Raw genomic sequence first — 20,889 nt, 5'->3', positions numbered from 1 at the left:
TCACTCTTGGAACACAGTGTGTTGATGGAATGCCATGGAAGTTCACAGGGCTAACATGCTCTTGGATTTATTAAATCAGTGGAAACAAAATTAATAGTCTTAGAAAAGCTAGGACAGATTCATTACCACATCTGATTTGTGTGTGTGTAAAGGTCAAGTCACACGTCCACCTAGTGAACTAGGTGGCCTAAATTTTAGCCATGGTCCAGCACTTCTGCCATAACTCCCTAGGGAATGACAGAAGCATCACTTAGATGCTTACATTTTCTATATGTAAGAATCTTAGAAAACCTAGCACTATTGTTTGTTTTTTTACTTGATATACAGAATATCTAGAACAAGCCTCTGAATCTTAGAGTTTCTCTAAAAACTGTGTGGGGAAAACACTGGGTGACAGGCTACTGTAGAGTCTAAAAGCTGGGTTTCAGCCCTACTTTAAGATGAAAAAGAAGTCCAGTTCTGCTGGTAATTACACAGAGTTCAGTTAGGAATGCTGACAGATTCTCTTGGGGAACAGCTGGCTGGAGTTAACTGTGCCAGGTCCTAGGGATTTATGCCTTGCTTTTATGACTTTATAATATTGTAAGAATTGTCCCAGCCAGCGCAAGGTAGGGCATGGGTGTGTCTGCAGTGGTCACCTTTAGACACAGAGTGTTACCCTCGCCCCAAGCTGAGAGTGAAAGATGGTGTCCTTCAGAGGACAAAAAGATTGTTATTGCACATTTCAGGGTTCCTTTCTCATAACCTAGGAAAGGGGCGAGGGGGTGCCAGCCATTTTAACTGGGCATCCAGATGTTCCTGAATTCTTGTGAGCTGCGCCATTGGTCTGAAACTTCTTGCCAAAGTCTGTTTCTGTTTCTCTACATCAAGCTTGTTTGTTCTTACTTGTTAGTGCTGCCCTCTATCTTCCTGGTTTTGTTACATGATTCTAGAGAGTTTTATCATATTCTTCTTAGAGGAAGAATGGCATCAGACTAAGAGAAAGCAGAAAAGTTACTGGAAAGGCCACAGTCATGATCCACATCCTTTAGTTAATGTACTCCGAACTCATTCTTCTCTAAATACCCAAAAGTTAAATGTGGATCTTTAATTCTTTTTTAAGATTTATTTATTATTGTATATAAGTACACTGTAGCTGGCATCAGATTTCATTATGGATGGTTGTGAGCCACCATGTGGTTGATGGGATTTGAACTCAGGACCTTCAGAAGAACAGTCAGTGCTCTTAACCGCTGAGCCATCTCTCCAGACCCTTTATTAAATTTTTAATGCAATATATTTTGACCGGGCAGTGGTGGCACACACCTTTGAACCCAACACTTGGGAGGCAGAGGCAGGTGGATTTCTGAGTTCGAGGACAGCCAGGGCTACGCAGAGAAACCCTGTCTCAAAAAACCAAAGAAATACACACACACACATATTGGTCATATTCTTCCCCCCCCCTTCCCTTTGAAAGCAAGAAATATGAGGATCCTTCACTATAATAATGTAGCTAGGTACATACATATATGGTTTTCTTTTTTTTTTTTTTGCTTTGTTTTGAGATATGAAGTTGCAGTTGTTAACCTAGGAAAGTCCTTTTTCACTGTTCAAGGTTTATTTGGTGTTTTCATTGGCATGACACTTAAGTGGTTGGTTCCATCACCCATATGCAGATCTTATATTTCACATAATATTGTAATGTACACTACAGACACATATAATACATAAAATAGCCTGTAGAACAGTTATGCACAAGATATGCATAATGGACGTACACACTGGAGCCAGGTTATGACTAACTGGGAACTCGTTGGCCTAGGCACGTTTGATGAGGGTGTGCAGGGCAGCAATGCAGCAGGTTCACGGGGTAATCGAGCCTGCACAGTTGGCATTGTGTCTCGGAGACAGTGGGACTGCCACACTAACCAGGTTACCGCTACACAAGTACCACTTGGCAGCAGGGCAGAGCTGTGGGGACTGAGATGTTTCCCCACATCACCTCAACACCATTGTACTAACCACAGCTCAGATGAGAAGGGTGTGGTCTCCCCAGAAACCCTGCTGCAGCCTGGACAGTGAAGTGCGAGGACACTGGGAAGACTTTAGAACTGCAGCTCCTTCTGGATTCCCCAGAGGGTGTCTGCACTCTTCTTCAGGCAGGCCTCTTCCTCAGGAGTCAGTGTCACCTTCACAACATCCGAGATTCCATTTTGTCCCAGGATACATGGGACACTGAGGAAGACATCATCATTGATTCCATAGAGACCCTTAATCATGGTGGAAATGGGATTCACTCGCCTAAGGTTCTTCATTATGCTCTCGGCCAAGTCTGCCACAGAGAGGCCAATGGCCCAGGATGTGTAACCTTTCAGCTTGATCACCTCGTACGCACTGTCCACCACCTGCTTGTGAACCTCCTTCCACTGCTCCTTAAAACAGTCTGCATCGGTGCCCAGTTCTGGGTTCAGAGACTTCAGGGAGACACTGGCAACGTTCATACCACTCCACACAGGGACAATGGAGTCGCCATGTTCTCCCAGGACCCAGCCGTGACAGCTCAGAGGGTGAACCCCCAGCCTTTCTCCCATCAGGTAACGGAACCGAGCTGAATCCAGATGGCAACCCCTTCCAATAACTCGGCTTTTGGGAAAGCCACTGATTTTCCAAGCCACATAGGTCTAGATATCCACTGGATTGGAGACAATAAAAAGCTTGCAGTGTGGACTGTACTTCACAATGTTGGGAAGGATGAACTTGAAGATGTTCGAGTTTCGCTGGGCCAGATTAAGTCGGCTCTCTCCTTCTTACTGATGGCTCCTGCTTGATGATGACCAGCTTGGAGTTTGCAGTCACACAATTGTCTTTGCTGGAGACCGTTTTTGGTGTTTTAAGGAAGAGACTGCCATGCTGGAGATCTATCATCTCTCCCTTTAGCTTGTCTTCCATGACATCTGCCAAGTCCTTCGTTAAGATACGGATGGCACAAGCCATGCCAACAGCACCAACAACTCTAATCTTGTTCTGGGGGACCTGTTCTTCCTTAAGAAGATCCACAATCAGCTGGTCCTTGAGGGTTGCCATCTTGGACTTTGAATCTTTTGAGACCGCTAGAGCACGATGGGGGGCGATGGGCAAGCAGCAGCGTGGCCTGAGCTCAGCGACAGTGGCTCCAGCACCAGCCTAGGACAGTCTTGAACTTGTAATTCTCCTTCATCGGCTTCCGGATATCAGAATTACAAGTGTACCTTCACACCCAGACCTGCATGGTTTTAAGAATGAGAGCTTTTGCAGCTGTCTGTGACTTGATGTCTAAGACTTTTTATTATTATTATTATTTTCATAATTCTGAGTGTGTGTGTGTGTGTGTGTGTGTGCATCTTGGTTAGGGTTTCTATTGCTGTGAAGAGACACCATGACCACGGCCACTCATATAAAGGAAAACATTCCATTGGGACTGGTTTATAGTTCAGAGGTTTAGTCCATTATCACCAGGTGGGAAGCATGGCAGCATCCAGGCAGGCCTGGTGCCTGGGAAGAAGCTGAGCATTCTGCTTCTGACTGGGCAGGCAGCAGAAGTGAATGTCTGGGCCGGAGGCAGACTTGAGCTTCTGAGACCTGAAAGAGACCTCAAGTGACACACCCATTCCAACAAGGTCACACCTCCTAATGGCGCCACTCCCAATGTGCCAATGGGGGGACCATTTTCTTTCAGAGCCTCGCAGTTTGTTTCTTCGAAGGGTCACTTACCTGTGTAAACATAAGTAAAGTTATTTACTTGAGTAAGGGACAGTTACCAGTGGCTACAGCACTCAGGCTGAGTATTAGTTTAACTAAGTTTAACTTCAGAGCCCAGGAGTTCAAGACCATTTTTGAACAAGGTAGTGACCCTCCCCATCCCCCAGGAGAAGAGGGCATCTCCTGAGTGTCTGCCCACTGTTCGCTGTTCTGTTTTCAGAATCTCTTTGCCAGCAACAGCCTTGATGGGGGGAGCAGCCCGATGAATAAACCCAAAGGAGACAAACAAGTCGAATACTTGGATTTAGACCTAGATTCTGGGAAGTCTACGCCACCACGGAAGGTAAGTGAGCCCGTGTTCTCTAGATAGGTCAAGCACATTTTGAGGGACCATGTTCTTTGGGGAAAGTTGGGGACCTGATTATTTAAATTTAGTGACTGTTGTTTCCTAAGTCACAAGCAACAGAATCATGAAGTCTGATAGATTTGTTTCTCTCTTTGTAGAGGTCGGTCAGTTTTACAGGCTCAGCTCCTCCGTAACAGCAGTGTACAGCCTCCCCCACCCCCAGCCCTCCTTCCGGCCCGTGCATCACCGGACTTACTTTGTTATTTAAGTCCTATTTTCTTACATTTTCTTTGGCTTATCATTCTCTCTTGGACTCAGATTTTCAACAATGTCCTGTTGAAGTCCCTGTAACATGAAGGTCTTTTGGTAGTGAATTCTTTTCAGGTTGTGTATAACTGAAGTCTCTTTATTTTAGAAACAAGTTTTGTTGAGATCACAGTTCTTGGGTTTTTTCCTGTGACATAATTACATAATTTTCAATAATTTGAATTCTGAAATAAGGTTGAAAAAAATTGAAAGATTTGCTTATAGAAGATGTCATTATTTACACGGAGAAAAGCTCACTGCAGTCATGTTAATGTGATGTGGTCTTACACCAGAATAAAAAAGACTGTTTACCATGTTGGAAAAGGCCACTGTCATACTGTCAGGGTAGCTGAGCTACTGAGTCAGTTCTTTTTTTTTTTTTTTTTTTTTTTTTTTTTTTTTTTAAAGGAAAAAGTTTTTTTTTTTTTTTTTTTTTTTTTGGTTTTTCGAGACAGGGTTTCTCTGTGTAGCCCTGGCTGTCCTGGCACTCACTTTGTAGACCAGGCTGGCCTCGAACTCAGAAATCCGCCTGCCTCTGCCTCCCGAGTGCTGGGATTAAAGGCGTGCGCCACCACGCCCGGCCCCTGAGTCAGTTCTTAACTGAGCCTCTTTACTGCATGGAGGCCCTCTGTTGCTGTGCAGTCTCTTGTTCTGTCAAATGTGCCCTTTGGACACTTCCTAACTATTTTTCTGGCTGCTTTTCAGACGTTTCCTGCTGAATTTATAGTTTCATGACGTAGATGTCTTTTCACTAATCTGATTGGAAGTTGTGCTATTCACACACATGTACACATGTACACATACTCATACACACAGACACACACAGACGTACTACACAGACACATACACATACTTACACATGAACATATATACACACATACACACAGACACACCACACAGATACATACACACACATGCACACATATGCACACACATGTACGTGTGCACGCCAACACACATGCCATGGCTGTACACATGGCTTTTCTGCTTCTTTTGATTACCTTTTTATCACCTGCCAGGAACACATACAGTATACCTACTATTTCTATATCTTTGTAGTTTTCTGTTCTATGATCTATGTATCTGTTTAATTTTGGATAGTTTTTAGCTCTATCACCAGATTTCCTAATTCTCCTTTTTGTTGAGGTTTTTTGGTTTTGTTGTTTTGTTTTGTCTTTTGTTGTTGATATTTTGTATTTATCTCTGGGGTGAAATGCTGTTTGATTTACTTTAACTGACATTAATCTGTTTGTGTTACTTGTATGTTTAAGGCCTTTTCTGTTTTATCCTTTAACACTGGTCACACACTTCATAAGTCCTTGGAGGCCGGAATTTGCATGTACTGTTTCTGTTAGCCCACACTCTTTATGGCTGTCTCCTTGTGTGTTTATACATTTTTATTACAAATTCATGGTTGAACTTGGAGGACCTGAATTTCCTCCACAGAGCATCTCTAATTCCCCCTGGAGGCCCATTGAGATTCCTGCTCTGGGATCACATCAGCTTCCTTCAAGCTTGTCAGGAGCCTTATTATCAGCATCCCACCTTCCCTGCCTCCTTCCCCACCCACCGCACTGAGTCCCTACCCATCCTCCCTGAAGATCTTAGAATGTCCTTGCTATCTAGGAACCCTACAGAGCATTGCCCACCCAGCTGGCTCAGCTACTGTGTATCTAGCTGAACCTTAAGAAAAGAGGGCCTGCAAAAAAAGAAAAAAAAAAACAAAACAAAATTCAAAATCCGGGCGTGGTGGCGCACACCTTTAATCCCAGCAGTCGGGAGGCAGAGGCAGGTGGATTTCTGAGTTGGAGGCCAGCCTGGTCTACAGAGTGAGTTCCAGGACAGCCAGAACTACAAAGAGAAACCCTGTCTCGAAAAACCCAAAAAAAGAAAAAAAAAAAAAAAAAAAAAGAGGGCCTGGTTGTGGTGGCACAGACCAGTACGATTTGTTGAAGGAGGCAGAGGCAGGAGGATCACAAGTTCAAGGCCAGTCTGGGCTACACATTTTGGGCTAGAAAGATGGCTCAGTGCCGGGCGTGGTGGCACACGCCTTTAATCCCAGCACTTGGGAGGCAGAGGCAGGCGGATTTCTGAGTTCGAGGCCAGCCCGGTCTACAAAGTGAGTTCCAGGACAGCCAGAGCTATACAGAGAAACCCTGTCTCGAAAAACCAAAAAAAAAAAAAAGAAAGATGGCTCAGTGTTTAAGAGCACGGACTGCTCTTCCAGAGGTCCAGAGTTCAATTCCCAGAAACCACATGGTGGCTCACAACCATCTTTAATGGGATCCAATGCCCTCTGCTGGTGTGTATGAAGATGAGCTACAGTGTATTAATATACATAAAATAAATAAATCTTAAAAAAATAGAGAAGAGGAGGCAGCTTTCAGTTACTGTGTATCTAGTTGCATGTTATGACAAGAGGGGACATCTTTGTAGTTTACTTTCCTGCAAATATAACTTTGCCAAAATTACAGGTTAATTTTTTAAGAAAAAGTTTTTAATTTATATATGTGTATACACTGTTGCTCTCTTCAGACAGACCAAAAAAGGACATCATATCCCATTACAGATGGTTGTGAGCCAGTATGGTTGCTGGGAATTGAACTTGGGACGTCAGGAAGAGTAATCAGTGCTCTTAAACTCTGAGCTATCTCTCCAGCCCCCCAAACGTACTTTTCTTGCACAGAGTAAAGAGCTGTTTGGTGCTGATCCAGGCGAGGGAAAAAGACACTCAAACAGAAGCTAAAGAGAGTCTGGCTCTGTGTGTTAGATGAGCTAGATTTTCTATGACTGCTATCTGTGATAGCAGTATTATTAGTTTGAATAGTTCTATATAATTTTAAAATTAAGAGAAATCGGTGTCAAGTTAGAGAGTGGACAGACAATACCATTAATCTGAGGGAATGCCTGTTTGTTTGTTTGTTTTGACGCAAGATTTCATTATGCAACCCTTGCTGATTCAAACTCTCCATAGAGCAGGCTGGTCTTGAACTCTAATATAGAGATCCACCAGCCTACCTATGCCTCCCGAGTGCTGGCATGAAAGATATGCACCACCATACCCTGCATACGTATCAATATCAAATCTTGGGTTTCACTCAGAACCACCCACACAAATGGCCCCTTGGGGGTATTTCCTTGTGTTTTTAGCAAAAGAACAGTGGTTCTGGCAGCAGCATGGCAGACGAGAGGGTGGATTACGTCGTGGTGGACCAACAGAAGACTCTGGCCCTGAAGAGTACCAGAGAAGCTTGGACGGACGGGAGGCAGTCCACTGAGTCCGAGACACCCACCAAGAATGTGAAGTGAAGACATGCCATCGCCTCTGCTGACAGAAGAGATCTGAGTGGAAAGTGAGATGCCAAGTGAAGATGCTCCTATTCTCTCAGTGGAGCCTCGAGCCAGCAGGGGCAGAGAGAAGGCCCTCTCACACATGTTCAAGCAAATTAGGTTGTGAATGGTGCTGTGTGGTATTGAATTTGTAACGTGTACATAACCCGGGGAAATAGTGTTTTTAGTTCACAGAGAAGCCTTGTCCCTAGTTAACACACCTGTAGTATTACTAGAGTGATGCACTTTTCATTTCAAACCTTGGTTTGGGTCTTCCCGATCTACCTTAACAGACTTTCCTTGCGAGGTCTTTTGGCCTCCTCACACTACTCTATATAACAATACTAAGTGAACTGAGCTACTTGTAATTCTGGAAATTCCAGCTGAAGCTACAGGGCTAACACCATTAAAACAGGAAGTAAGTTGACCGATTGGCTTTTCTCTTGAAGGTGGTAGCCATTAGCTTAAGCTGTAGAACATAGTTGTCCTTCGTTGTTTTACAAAATTTCCGAGGATATTGTATATACCAGGTCAAGACCTAGCTCTCTGACTCATGTACACTTAGGTTTTAACTGTAGGACTTTGGTTTTTTGTTTTGTTTTGTTGTTGTTAATGACAGTGTTTTGGGTTCATTGTGTGAAGGTTCTGCTGGGTAGGATCTTGCACCTTTCAAAGACTGCCTCTTAGTTACAAAGCCCCCAAGTCATCCACAGCATGGACTGCTGGCCTGTTCTTACTCCTGTTTATGTGTGTTGAACATTATTTGCAAACGGCAGATTATATGACTGACTAATCAGGTACGTACAAGGCACTGATGTGCTAATACAGTGATTGGGTCAGACAAAGTGCTTCAGTTAGGTGTTCGTTAGTCCTAATCTTGGTTTAGGATTAATGAAACAGTTGGCATTCACTGTCAGCAACATACTGTGATTTTGAATGAATTAGGCAGGAATTCAAGATTACTACTCTTCGATAGCTCTCTCTCTCTCTCTCTCTCTCTCTCTCTCTCTCTCTCTCTCTCTCTCCACCGTAGTGCTCTTCCTAGGGTTTTCTTTCTTCTACTTAATATCTTCTTGGCCTTATATTTAAATCCCTATGCAATTAATGTTTTATATCTGCATTTTTTAAAAAGAAATGTCATTTTAAGTGATTCTTGTTTGTAGCAAGCACCTATTGCTTTTGTGAGTAAATGAATTAAGACTTTTGTACTGTGATTTGTACTCACTGCCCCAGTTCCCCAACTGTTGGAGCCTTGCTGCTGTGAAACACTGTAGTCACCGTAGTTGTGTCCACCACCCAGCCAGGTCTGTGAGTCTCACCTGTCACGTGACATCGTCTGGTGTGGATGTTGGCTCTGAATTAGTGTCACTACAGTTACACGTGTCCGTCTAGGCTTTGCAAAACGCTCTAGTCACCATAGTCGTGACCACTACCCAGCCAGGTCTGTGAGTCTCACCTGTCACATGCCATCATCTGGTGTCACTGCAGTTACACGGGTCTGTCTAGGCTTTGCCGCATACCTTGAGAAGCAGCTAGCATTTCCCGTTGTTCACACAGTAAGGACAATATCTCTGCATTGATCTGAGGCTCACTGGTGGCCTGGGGAGGGGACACAGAGAACAGAATGTCTGCAGCTGAGGCTTGTCTCTCTCCGTTCAGACCTCTTACCTGTTGCCTGAGTACACAATGCACCCTGCTTTCTGGCCCACTTGCCACAGTGCTGTGCCTAATCCGAGTTCTCCCCTGGCTTTTCCAGTCAGTTTGAAAGCTGTGTTCATAACTAGATGAAGTGTAGAGTAGTAACATTAGATGCTTTTAAATGTTCGCTTCTTTTTAAACAAAAACTAAAACCCAGAACTGAATTTTGAGGTGGATTTTTAAATAAAAAAAGATTGTTTGAGTTTGCTGTGTGAGCTGTGTTACTTTTTTCTTACTTTTAATATACTTTCTTTTTTTTGAGCAAGCAACAAGTGTCAAGAAAACACATACTGGGGTTGGAGAGATGGTTCAGTGATTGAAAGCACTGGCTGCTCGTAAGAAAAGACTGGATTTCAGTTCGAGCATCAACATAGCCACTCACAGGCATTCATAATTCTGTCCGGGAGTCTGGCTCCTCTCCTGGCCTCTGGACACTCACTGCAGACGCATGCACAGACATGCATGCAGGTGAAACACCCACACACATACTTAAAAAGGTCGTTATGTATGTATTCTCTTTGGAACATGACACGTAGAGAGCCAGAGAGATGGCCCAGTGCTTACAGTACGTGTTGCTTCTGCTGAGACCAGGGATTCATGGTAGATCTCAGCCATCCATATCTCCAGGTCTAGGCACCCAGAAGCCTTCTTCTGACTTCCTTTGGCATTAGGCATACATGGTGATGCAAGAGAAGTAAGGAGACACAGGGCTCATCCTATTCCTGGGTATCTGAATATAATTATACATATTACTGGTAGCCCAGAGACAATCACAGCCTAGAATGTTCTGTAATAAAACTACCAAAGAAAGCCAAAATCCTTGAGATGCACCTGAACTCTCAAATCATGTGAAACAGGTGAAAAAGTTAGAGGATGTTATGTGAAAAGTGAATATAGTTTTAGATTTCAGACACAATGGTATATGATTAATCAGAAGCAAAAAAAAAATTGTTCTTTAAAGCTACCTCTTAGGGTCTCTTTATAATTTAACTTTTAAGACAGTTTCATTGCTGCAAAGAGACACCATGACCATAGCAACTCTTATAAGGGACAGCATTTAGTTGGGGCTAAGAATGTTATTATGCTGAATTATCTAAGGCTTGAAGAGCTGAGGATGTAGCTTAGTGGCAGACCATGAATTTAGCAAGCTGGATCCATTCTGCAGCTTTAAAACACGAGGGAAAAAGTTGTATTAGGGAGGCCAGGCCACATGGTATACACAGATAAGACATATTAAACACTGGATTAATAATTTAACTCATGAGACAGTTAACCTGTAGAGCAGACTTTTCCAAGCCTTCTAAGCACCAGACTCTTTAAAATATTTATGTTTCTCAAATACTTAGAGCCAGAAAAATTTGTCTTTTTTCACTATGGTGTCATCTAAATTATTTCTGGAGAACAAGAATGTTTAACTGTTGACAAAAACTCAAGAACTAGTTCACTTTCAAGCCTAGGGGTTTGTTTTTTGTTTTTATTTTATGCCATTAAGAAATTTTTTGTTTTTACAAATGTAACTGAAAATATAAGTTAAAACATGCATATCTTGAGATAGTTAGGGTGGCACTTGTCTGTAGCCTCAGCACTAGAAGCTGGAAGCAGGAGACTCAGTAGTTCACTGCTCTTTAAAATAACAAACACGCAGCCAGGCGTGGTGGTGCACGCCTTTAATCCTAGCACTCAAGCAGAGGCAGGCATATTTCTGAGTTCTAGGCCAGCCTGGTCTACAAAGTGAGTTCCAGGACAGCCAGAGCTATACAGAGAAACCCTATCTCAAAAAACTAAACTAAAATAAAATAAAAAAATAACAAACATGGATGGGCTGGAGGTCAGCTCAGGGCTTAAGCACTTGATCTTGCCGAGGCCCTGGGTTGGGATCCCAGCACCCACATGGTGTCTCACAACCATCCATAACTCTGGTTCCAGGGAACCCAAAGCCTCCTCTCCTCAGATACCAGGCATACAGGTGGTCTATGCACATACATGTAGGCAAAACAAATACATAAGTAAATCTTTTTTTAAAATCTTACCAAACAACAGGAACAACAACAAAAATGTCCCCTACAAATTTCCTAAGACTCTTTAGAGGTAGCTAAGACTGCATTGCAGAGATAAGCGACAATAAGAGAATTATTTTTCTCTTATTTAATGCTATCTTGCTTTTATTCCTTATTTTACAAAGTTGTACGATCTTACAAAGGTTTGAATGTCAAAGCATCAAATGATGCTGTTCAATCCATAGACGGCATCAGTCAGTAAGCTGCAAAAACTATTTTTCATCTGCATTCTATACATTTCTACTGTGAGAATATTAATATAATTCTATAAAGGTATCATGAGTGTGTCTCTGATATATACAAGCATATGTACATATATATTCATAAATATGTGTGTATATAGCATTGTATTCAGCCACTAAGTAATCTGATACAGAAATACATTGAAGTCTGGATATTTTTTTTTTTTGTTTTTTTTGAGGCAATGTCTTTCTATGTAGCCCTGGCTGGCCTGGAACTCACTATGTAGGCCAGATTGGCCTCAAACTCACAGAGAGCCACCTGCCTCTGCCTTGCTCATGCTGGAATTAAAGGTGTGTGCCACCATGCCCAGCTATCCATGGTGTTTAAACAAGTGTTTGCTTTCATTTTTGTTTTGAGGGACTTCTTGAAGTGGGGTGTGTTGTGCCAGGGAAATAAATGTTAGTGATCCCCCAAAACACACAGGAGTCAATCTGATGTAACTCACAGCAGGGTCTTTATTCAAGCTAGCTCGCTGCCACACACACAGCCCCCAGTGCACCACTGTCATGCTGGGCAGTTTTGGTGGTGGGGGAGCCCTGAATGTCTATCGGTTCAGGGCTTTATAGTAAGCAGCAAGCAGGGAGTGAGTGTCCAAGCATCTAATTGGAAAGCTCCTGTGGCCTTTAACACAATTGGCTGGTGCTGGGAGTCATATCATAAACTTAACTTCTGCTCTTCTCTACATTGGTGGTCGTTAGGCAGGGGGTGGGCTTGTAATCTGGGGGTGCAGGTTTGTTGGGGGAATACTCTGGAAACACTGGTCTTGGGGTGTAACCTGGAAACTCTGCTCTTGTTGGGGATTAGCCTAGAGACTAGAGCTAGGCTCAGGTTCTGTTGGGGGTCAACTTGAAAACTAATGCTAGATACCAGCCTGTTAGTCTACCTGAGTTCAAACTTACGTCAGGTTCTCCAAAATGGAGTCTGAGTTTAAAAGCTTTGGCATCTCAGGTGCACTGTCACCCAGGCTAGCTGCTAACACATCCTCTGCTCACTGCAACCTCCTCAGGGCTAGAATGTCAAATCAGGCACCATTGCCCTCAGCTAGCTTTCATTCTCTGCTAGTGGGACATTGTCTCTCTTCCCGTTTAGTTATTTTCATGTATTTTGCTGAAGTATGCTAGGTGGTGATGGTTCGCGCCTTTAATCCCAGCACCCGGGAGGCAGAGGCAGGAGGCTCTTTGAATTTGAGGCCAGTCTGGTCTACAGAGAACGTCACAACCAGAACTACACAGAGAAAACCTATCTCAGAAAATTACATACATACATACATACATACATACATACATACATACATACATGAAAATATATAAATTGTAGAAAGACTATGCATGTACACTGTGTTATAGTGATCATTATTCTGTTTATCTAATCTATTCTGATCAAACACATTAACTGGCTTAATGAAACACTGAGCCCATGTTAGAGGAACATTGAGCTGCTGTTTCTTTCTATTCTCTTAGAGCCACTCTGGTTGGTCTTGTCTTCCATTCACTAGTATAATAATCAGGTCCCCGACAGAAGAAGTATATTGGCCAAATACAGTGTATAGCGATCAAGAGACGTATACTAAGGTAACACTGGTGGGGTTGGTTTTTTTTTAGCATTTTTATAAAAAGATGTATTTATTATTATATGTAAGTACACTGGAGCAGTCTTCAGACACACCAGAAGAGGGCGTCAGATCTCATTATGGATGGTTGTGAGCCACCATGTGGTTGCTGGAATTTGAACTCAAGACCTTCAGAAGAGCAGTCAGTGCTCTTAACCACTAAGCCATCTCTCTAGCCCAACACTGGTGTTTTATATAACTTTTTTATATTACTTTAAAGGCTAAAGACATAACTCAGCAGTAGAATTAGTTATCTAATGTGGTAGTTTGTATGAGAAAGACCCCCAGAGGTTCATATGTTTGATTCTTGGTTACTAGGGAGTAGAAATGTTTGGGAAGGATTAGGAGGTGTGACCTTGTTGGAGGAAGTTGTCTTGGTCATGGTGTCTCTTCAGAGAAATAGAATAGCAACTAAGATATGTAATATATTCATGATCCTAAGTCCAACCCCCACTACTACAACAGGCACCAACTAACAAAACAAAACTAAACATGAAATGATAGACAGTGATGTAATTAGATGTTGTAGACACCATGACTGGACATGATGAAAACCCATTGTCAGCTGACCGCCATCGTTGTTTTTGGTCTTTCTGCACTTGCTCATGTATTACTAAACTGTTCACTGACAGTGAACTGTGTTTCCACTTCTTCAGGCCGTAACTTCTGTCTTCCAGGAACCACTGGGTTGAAGTCTCCAGTGAGCTAAAACAGTATTCCAAGAATACAGATGATTGGCTTGTTAATGAGCAGGCCACAGCTTCCTACTGAGAGTGGAATTGCATTGTTAATTTTTAATTATGTCTGTATGTATTTAGTTTATGTGTACATGTGTGCACATGCACAGCACTCATGTAGTTAGAGGGGAACCCTCAGGGGCTGTAGGATCCAGAGATTAAACTCTGAGTCCTCAGGCCTCCCTGCCTTCTAAAGTTTCCATGGCCTTCCAAACAACACCACTGCGGGACACCAACATTCAAATACATAAGCCTGTGGAGGGAGGGAGACATTGCACGATTTAATCCACAACAAAACTATCTCTACATGCAGTCAGATCCTGAGAGTCTGATGGTTGGTACGTCAATGTGAATGGAATCGGGGGTCTCCATGGACAAATGCACTTTAGCGTTAGACCTGTCCCCTCTGTCATTGTAGAGGTCCCATTCCCAGCACACTTGGGCCAGTAATAGAAGAGAGTTAGAGTTATGTCACCTCTTGACTGCTTGGTAAATTAAGGGAACCAGCTGGTTAACAACCTTCCACAACAGCAATGCACTCACAATGGTCACAAACCATTATCACTTTTTTATCTAAGGAGCTAGTCTGAAGAGCTGACATTGAAACCCGGCAAGGGAAGGAGTTGGGCTACCAACAGGCCCTTTGGTCTTAGGTAGGAAAGCATAATTATGTCCACTTTGACCTGAATGGATCTCAGTTTTGAGGCACTCTAAACCAGTGTACCTCACTGGTGAGTTTCTATTGGCTAAAATCTATCTGAATTTGAGTGAGAGGTCTGAGTGGACGTGGTTATGCTCCCCTCCCCAAGACCAAAGTGCCTGTTGGTGGCACTTCTTCCCTTGCTGGGTTTCAATGTCAGCTCTTCCAACTAGCCCCTTAGTTTAAAAAGTGATAATGGTTTCTTACCACTTATCAAATCAAGTGGCCGTGCTGATTTGGGGGCACTGTATTAAGCAATGTGCTGTAAAAAAATGCTCCCCAACAATCCCTGATTGGTTAATAAAAGGCTGGACTCTATGACTGGACAGAGAGGATAGAAAGGAGGGACTTGAGATGGAGTGAGGGGTCTCAGGTAAAGACCACAAGAAGTAGGAGGTCGCCATGAGACTGAATGAACCATGAGGATGTGGCCAAAAGAAGCACGCACTGAGGACACACATGCAGGAGAGCAAGACTCAGTTGGCAAGCCATGAGGCATTGATCTGGTTACTAATAGCTTGGCTGGGTTATAATAGTCTCAGAACTTGCGCAGTCTAGGTTTGTAGCTTGTTAATAAAGTCTGATGTTTCTGTGTTGTTTACTCGCTAAAGAGTGGGGCAGAAAACCTCCAATAAAAAGATTTCAAGCCGGGCGGTGGTGGCGCACACCTTCAATCCCAGCACTTGGGAGACAGAGGCACGTGGATTTATGTGTTTGAGGCCAGCCTGGTCTACAGAGTGAGTTCCAGGGCAGCCAGGGCTACACAGAGAAACCCTGTCTCAAAAACAACAACAACAAAAATATTTCAATAGTCCCCTCTGGGACATTTGAAGAGGCAGAGAAGAGGCCAGGCATAGAGGGGAAAAAAAAAGCCTCAACAGTCAACATATTCATCACTATAACAAGTCTATGATTAACAAACATCTATCAACCATCATGAAGAAAGTTAGGAGCTTTGGCAGTTCCTTGCTTAACTGCTAACCTTGCCTCTTCCTTGAATGCTTTCCTGGAGACTTCAGAAACTGCATAGATTTAAAAAAAAAAAAAAGCCAAGTGAATAAATCAGGTCTGACTACACAAGTTTGATCCCCAGGACCTAACATGCCCTCCTCCCATCCAAAGTTGTCTTCTGACCACCCACCACAGGTATACTGTGGCATTTATACAATTAAACACACACACACACCAAATATGAAAAGATTAGACAAACCACATTTCTAGCTAGCTTTCCTTGCAACAAGGTCACTCACTGTCTTTCCACAAGTTAGATTTGTTTCCAACAGTCTATTCCACTGATAGAGCAATCACTGCCAACCAATGTAAGGTGGTGCACAGCTGCAACCAACAGCTGCTTTGGTGACTTCCTGCATCTTAATGAGAGACCAACCAATGGTACAATGGTTCCTCAACCCAGATACCTAATTGTCCCCATGCCTGGCATTTAAGTTGTGACTGTTTTGTCAACTAAATGGCTTATAAATATGCCCTGTAGTGTTTTTTTTCCCCTTAGATTCTTTTAATGGTATATATTGATGATCTTAATTTTTGAGACCCCACTTGATCAAGGTTTCATTTTGGGGTAGTCATTTTGGTCCTCATATTCCAAAACCCTGAGTTGTTATTGTTGTTGTTTTGAAATGTGGTCTTACTGTGTAGCCCTTATTGGTCTGCAACTTATTACATAGACCAGACTCAGGGAGATCTGCTTGCCTCTGCCTCCTGAGTGCTGGGATTAAAAGTGTTCATTTCCACATCTATTAACATCATTATGGTCTTGCCCTTCACAAGTATACCTATAGCCCACTGAACACTTCTTTCATTCCTGTCCACCAGCATTTATTGACAGAAGCCACACTGCCTAAGAACCCACACAGCTGGGGTTCTGTTCTGATGCTTGCTGGGTGTGCTTTTCTTAGGAGGACATTTCATTATCTTGGTCACAGTGCTGCACTACAAATTAGAAACCTTGTAAAGACTTCTTCCACACTGTTTTCTCACTACTGTTTTGCCCTGTGGTGCTTATATGACTGTTTATGATCAAGAGATCAATTGAAGCTGGTCAGGATAGTGCACACCTTAATCCCAACACCCAGGAGGCAGAGGAAGGTAGATCTCTGTGAGACTGAGGCCAACCTGGTTTACACAGTGAGTTCCAAGACAGCCAGGACTATGTAGAAAGCTTCGTTCTTAGAAAATAAAAAACAAAAACGAGAAAGAAAAGCAGCAGACAACAAAGGACATGAAGAAAATCAGTTATGGAAATTAATATGGAAGTGTCTCAAAATCTAGAATACAAAACTGCTGTGTGAGCTGCAGATACCCAAAGGACTCAATCTCGTACCTCAGAGAGACCTGCCCACCCACGCTCATTGCTTCTCTAGTCACAATTAGCAAGGGAATGGAAGCTACTGAGATGCCCTCAACAGACAAATGGATAATAAAAATATGGTATGTACACACAACAGAATTTTTATTCAGCTGTAAGAAAAAATAAAATTCAAATACCCAAGGAGCTAAAGGGATCTGCAACCCTATAGGTGGAACAACATTATGAACTAACCAGTACCCCGGAGCTCTTGACTCTAGCTGCATATGTATCAAAAGATGGCCTAGTCGGCCATCACTGGAAAGAGAGGCCCATTGGACTTGCAAACTTTATATGCCCCAGTACAGGGGAACGCCAGGGCCAAAAAGTGGGGGAGGGTAGGGGGCACTTTTGGGATAGCATTGGAAATGTAAATGAGGAAAATACCTAATAAAAAAAAAGAAAAAGAAAAAATAAAATTCACGGGAAAATAGATCTGGAAAGTATTGTATAAGAGAAGCCCAAACTCAGTGCATATGTATGTATGTACTTATGTATGTGTGTGTGTATATATATATGTATATTGCACTTTTGTATGCAGATATGTATGTGTGTATGTATATGTATGTACATATGTATGCACTTACGTATGTGTATATGTGTGTATGTACCTATGTATATGTATGTATATGTGTATGTGTGTATATATGTGGGTGTGAGCCTGAGTATAGGGTATGAAACTATAAAGGAGACCACGGAAGGAGGACAGATATTAAGAAATGGAGGGAGGACAAGGGGACAGATGCTGCAAAGGCCAAAAGGAGGCTGCTGGACATGGAGGGACAGGAGGAGAAAGGGGTTAGAGAGGAGGGAGGGGGAAGAACAACAGAAGTAACAATTGTTTGAAAACGTTATAATAAAACCTAACACTGCATGCAAACAATAAAAAAGCAAACCAAACAACCAACCAAAACTCTGCCAGTCCAAAACACAACAATGGAAACCAGAACAAGAAAGTTACTAATGTGAAGTGGCAGGCTTCCTGAAAACATCATGATGACTGCTTTATACTGTGTTCTTCACAGCCCTTTCTTAAAATTCATACCTAAGTTTAAAGATGTTCACAAAATATTGTTCCCCACAAGGTATTTTTACAAGATGTTTTCAGCTTAGATCGATGTGGTGCTCCTGAGTTCTCTTCGGGCCAGGGCCTAAGCCGCGCCAGGCGAGGGACGGACATTCATGGCGAATGGCGGCCGCTCTTCTCGTTCTGCCAGCGGGCCCCTCGTCTCTCCACCCTATCCGTATTCCGGTGGTGTATGGAAGGCAGGGGTGCGGCTCTCCGGCCCGAGCACTGACCCGCGCGCACTTCTCGCAGTGGTTCGCGTGGTCCTCGTGGATCGCTTGCCCATCTTCCCCGAGCCGGGGAATGTTGGCTGGTGGCGATGCATATCCTTCCCGTCTGGTGTGTGCACGCGTGCTCTGCTTCTTGCAGGCCTCGAGGTGCTCCTGGATCGTTCCAGGTTTTGCCCCCTAGGTGCCCGCTTCTGAGTTGGTGGTGGCGCTTCCCGTTCCCTGGCGTGCCTCCCGTGCTCCGTCTGGCTGTGTGCCTTCCCGTTTGTGTCCGAGAAGCCCATGAAAGGGGGGTCGAGGATTAGAGGAAGGGCGGTAAAAAACAAACAAACAAACAAACAAAAACAAAAAAAAACCAAGATGTTTTCAATAAATATTACAGTCACAAGTTCCAAACATGAACACAGTTTCTTCTTCCCATATCCAAGTTATGTATGCTTCCTAGAGAATCTGTGCTGTTGTGGACAAATGCACATGTACTGATGTGACTTCAATTAGGTTGACCTGAAGGAGCTCTCGCCTCTTCCACAGGATTTCATGGCAGCCGGTCTGCCGTTGTGATTGTTAGGGAACCTCCTGCGCCCTCTTGTGGACAAAACTGAATGTTCAGGACCTCTGACAATTGGAATACACTCATTACCATGCCTCTTAAGAGGTTCTCCGTTCAACAGGTTCTTTATTAATTAAATTTGCTCTTTGACGACTTCACCTATGCACATAATCCACACTGACCAATCTCTCCTCTCCCTCCCCCATTTCTCTACTATCCCTGTCTACCCCTCCCTCACCCCGAGTCTCTTTACTTTACCCAGGGATATCTGTCCTTCCGAGGGTATGGAACTCTCCAGTGGGGCCTGGTAGGCTCTGCAGTGGGTATACACTGAAGACAGCGACTTCCTCCTCTCCCAGAATCTTTCAGAACCTAACAGTTTAGCACTAACGGGTGCTAAGCGCAAGTCTCTTTCCAACACGGATCATTGACAGGCCCAGTCTTGTGTAATGGAAGTTGTGATTTTGTGATTGCAAAGGTTGTGTTAAGCGTATGGATGGCGGTCCACAGCCCTTTGCCCCGCCTTCCAGCTCTTACCTATGTCCTACTCCCTCTTCCTAGCAATCGATGAGCCTTAAAGCACTAGTATGGATGGATGGCTTGTTTATGGCCGAGCCCTCGACCATTGCTTATTCTCCGCATCTTCTGCATCCAGTCTGAGCGATTCCCTGCAGAGGCCTGTCTGACTGAAGCTGAAGAGTAGCTTTTCTTTGGAGTATAAATGTACCTATTCTAAAGGCAGTTTGATGCTATGTTGATTTAGTTAAAGAACAATATTAATCTTCTCCTACCTTGGACCCCCCCCTCCCCCAGCATGAGTTGTTAACCAGGATTATAGATTCCCACCCATCTTGATGTCCCCATTGTTGCAATCGAGACCGGTGGCAGCAGAGTCTCCTGTTACGGTTATGAGAAGCAACCTAGAAGCCCGACAAAGCCTGCATTGTCAGTGAGCAGGAGGTGCTCTGGGACCTCCCCGACCAACTCCCGCAGAGCTGTTCCACCCGTGGGAGTGGAACGTTTCTGAGTGAGTGACCCAAGGCTGAGAGACCAGATCTTTTGGGTTCAGACTCCATCTTAGAGAACCTGATCTAAGGTTGAACTCAAGCTTAAATAACAGGCTAGTAACTAGCACTAGTTTCCAGGCTACGCCCCCAACAAGACCTGTGTCTAGCATCAGTTTCTAGGTTATTCCCCAACAAATCTGCACCTCCAGGTTACCAGCCTGCCCCTGACACTTCACTTCCTCACAACCACCAATCAGGAGGAAAGAAAGCAGAAGTTAAGTTTATGGTTTGGCTCCCAGCACCAGCCAATTATGTTAAAGGCCACAATGCCTTCCCCTGCATCAGATGTGTACCAGGCTAGATACTCCTTTCTTGCCTCTATAAATATTTGCCTGAAACTAGACTTGGGGTCCTCTCCCATTTTCCTGCGTCAGAGCTGGTGATGTGGCCCAAGCTCAAGCTTGACTAAAGATACCCTAATGCCATTGCATCGGAATTGGCTCCTTGGTAGTCTTTGGGTTTCCTGGCATGAGGCCTTTCAGCAACAGCATCCGTCACCTAGCCGGGAAGCCAGGCAACTCCTTTATTTGTTACAAGAGGGGAGGTTTCCACAGAGGCCTTTACACAGATCCTTCGTTTGGACCCCCCACCCCCACCCCCACTCCCATCTCCTTAAATCTTCCAGTCCTCCTCCATGCCAAAACCTTTTCATTCCAGTGTCCCCCACCCCTGCTGCTGTCCTCTCCACTTTCCTCAAAGCAACCCTGGCTCCAGGTCCCCCTCCTAGTTTCCTGACTCCCATGGGCACTCAGAGAAACAGTTTGCAGAAAGAATATGTGACCTTTGCCCTTGTTGGCCTGGTTACTTTATATAACTTCATCTGTTTCTTCTTTTGTTTTTTCTTTTTTCTTTTTGTGACAGAGTCTCCCTC

At 43.7% G+C, this 20,889-nt stretch overlaps 2 protein-coding genes and 1 pseudogene across 6 annotated transcripts in view; 2 read left to right on the top strand and 1 right to left on the bottom strand.

The window, feature by feature from the left end:
• Gab1 (GRB2 associated binding protein 1) overlaps positions 1-9,591 on the top strand; it is a 115,863-nt gene extending 106,272 nt beyond the window's left edge. For all 4 annotated transcript variants that reach the window (XM_021170114.2, XM_029480336.1, XM_029480337.1 and 1 more), the window contains 2 exons: positions 3,938-4,060; positions 7,520-9,591. In XM_021170114.2, coding sequence (XP_021025773.1) covers positions 3,938-4,060; positions 7,520-7,678 — 282 coding nt within the window. In that variant the 3' untranslated portion in view covers positions 7,679-9,591. The remainder of the gene's footprint in view (positions 1-3,937; positions 4,061-7,519) is intronic.
• On the bottom strand, positions 2,040-3,078 carry LOC110300069 (annotated as a pseudogene). Its single transcript, XR_002378544.2, has one exon. The product of XR_002378544.2 is annotated as an L-lactate dehydrogenase A chain pseudogene (transcript).
• An 8,627-nt stretch (positions 9,592-18,218) lies between the features above and the next one.
• LOC115031761 lies at positions 18,219-18,718 on the top strand. The gene has a single exon (XM_029480851.1). The coding sequence runs from the start codon at positions 18,291-18,293 to the stop codon at positions 18,597-18,599; it is 309 nt and encodes a 102-aa protein (XP_029336711.1). The 5' UTR covers positions 18,219-18,290; the 3' UTR covers positions 18,600-18,718.
• The last annotated feature ends 2,171 nt before the right edge of the window (positions 18,719-20,889 follow it).

This window comes from Mus caroli, chromosome 8, assembly GCF_900094665.2.
Source record: "Mus caroli chromosome 8, CAROLI_EIJ_v1.1, whole genome shotgun sequence".
In the NCBI taxonomy this organism is placed as follows: domain Eukaryota; kingdom Metazoa; phylum Chordata; class Mammalia; order Rodentia; family Muridae; genus Mus; species Mus caroli.
The sequence above is the reverse complement of the archived record's forward strand: the minus strand, read 5'-3'. Positions and strand labels throughout refer to the sequence as shown.

Coding starts and splice junctions, on each gene's coding strand:
- LOC115031761 (XM_029480851.1), top strand. CDS start 18,291: ATGGCGAATGGCGGCCGCTCTTCTCGTTCTGCCAGCGGGCCCCTCGTC.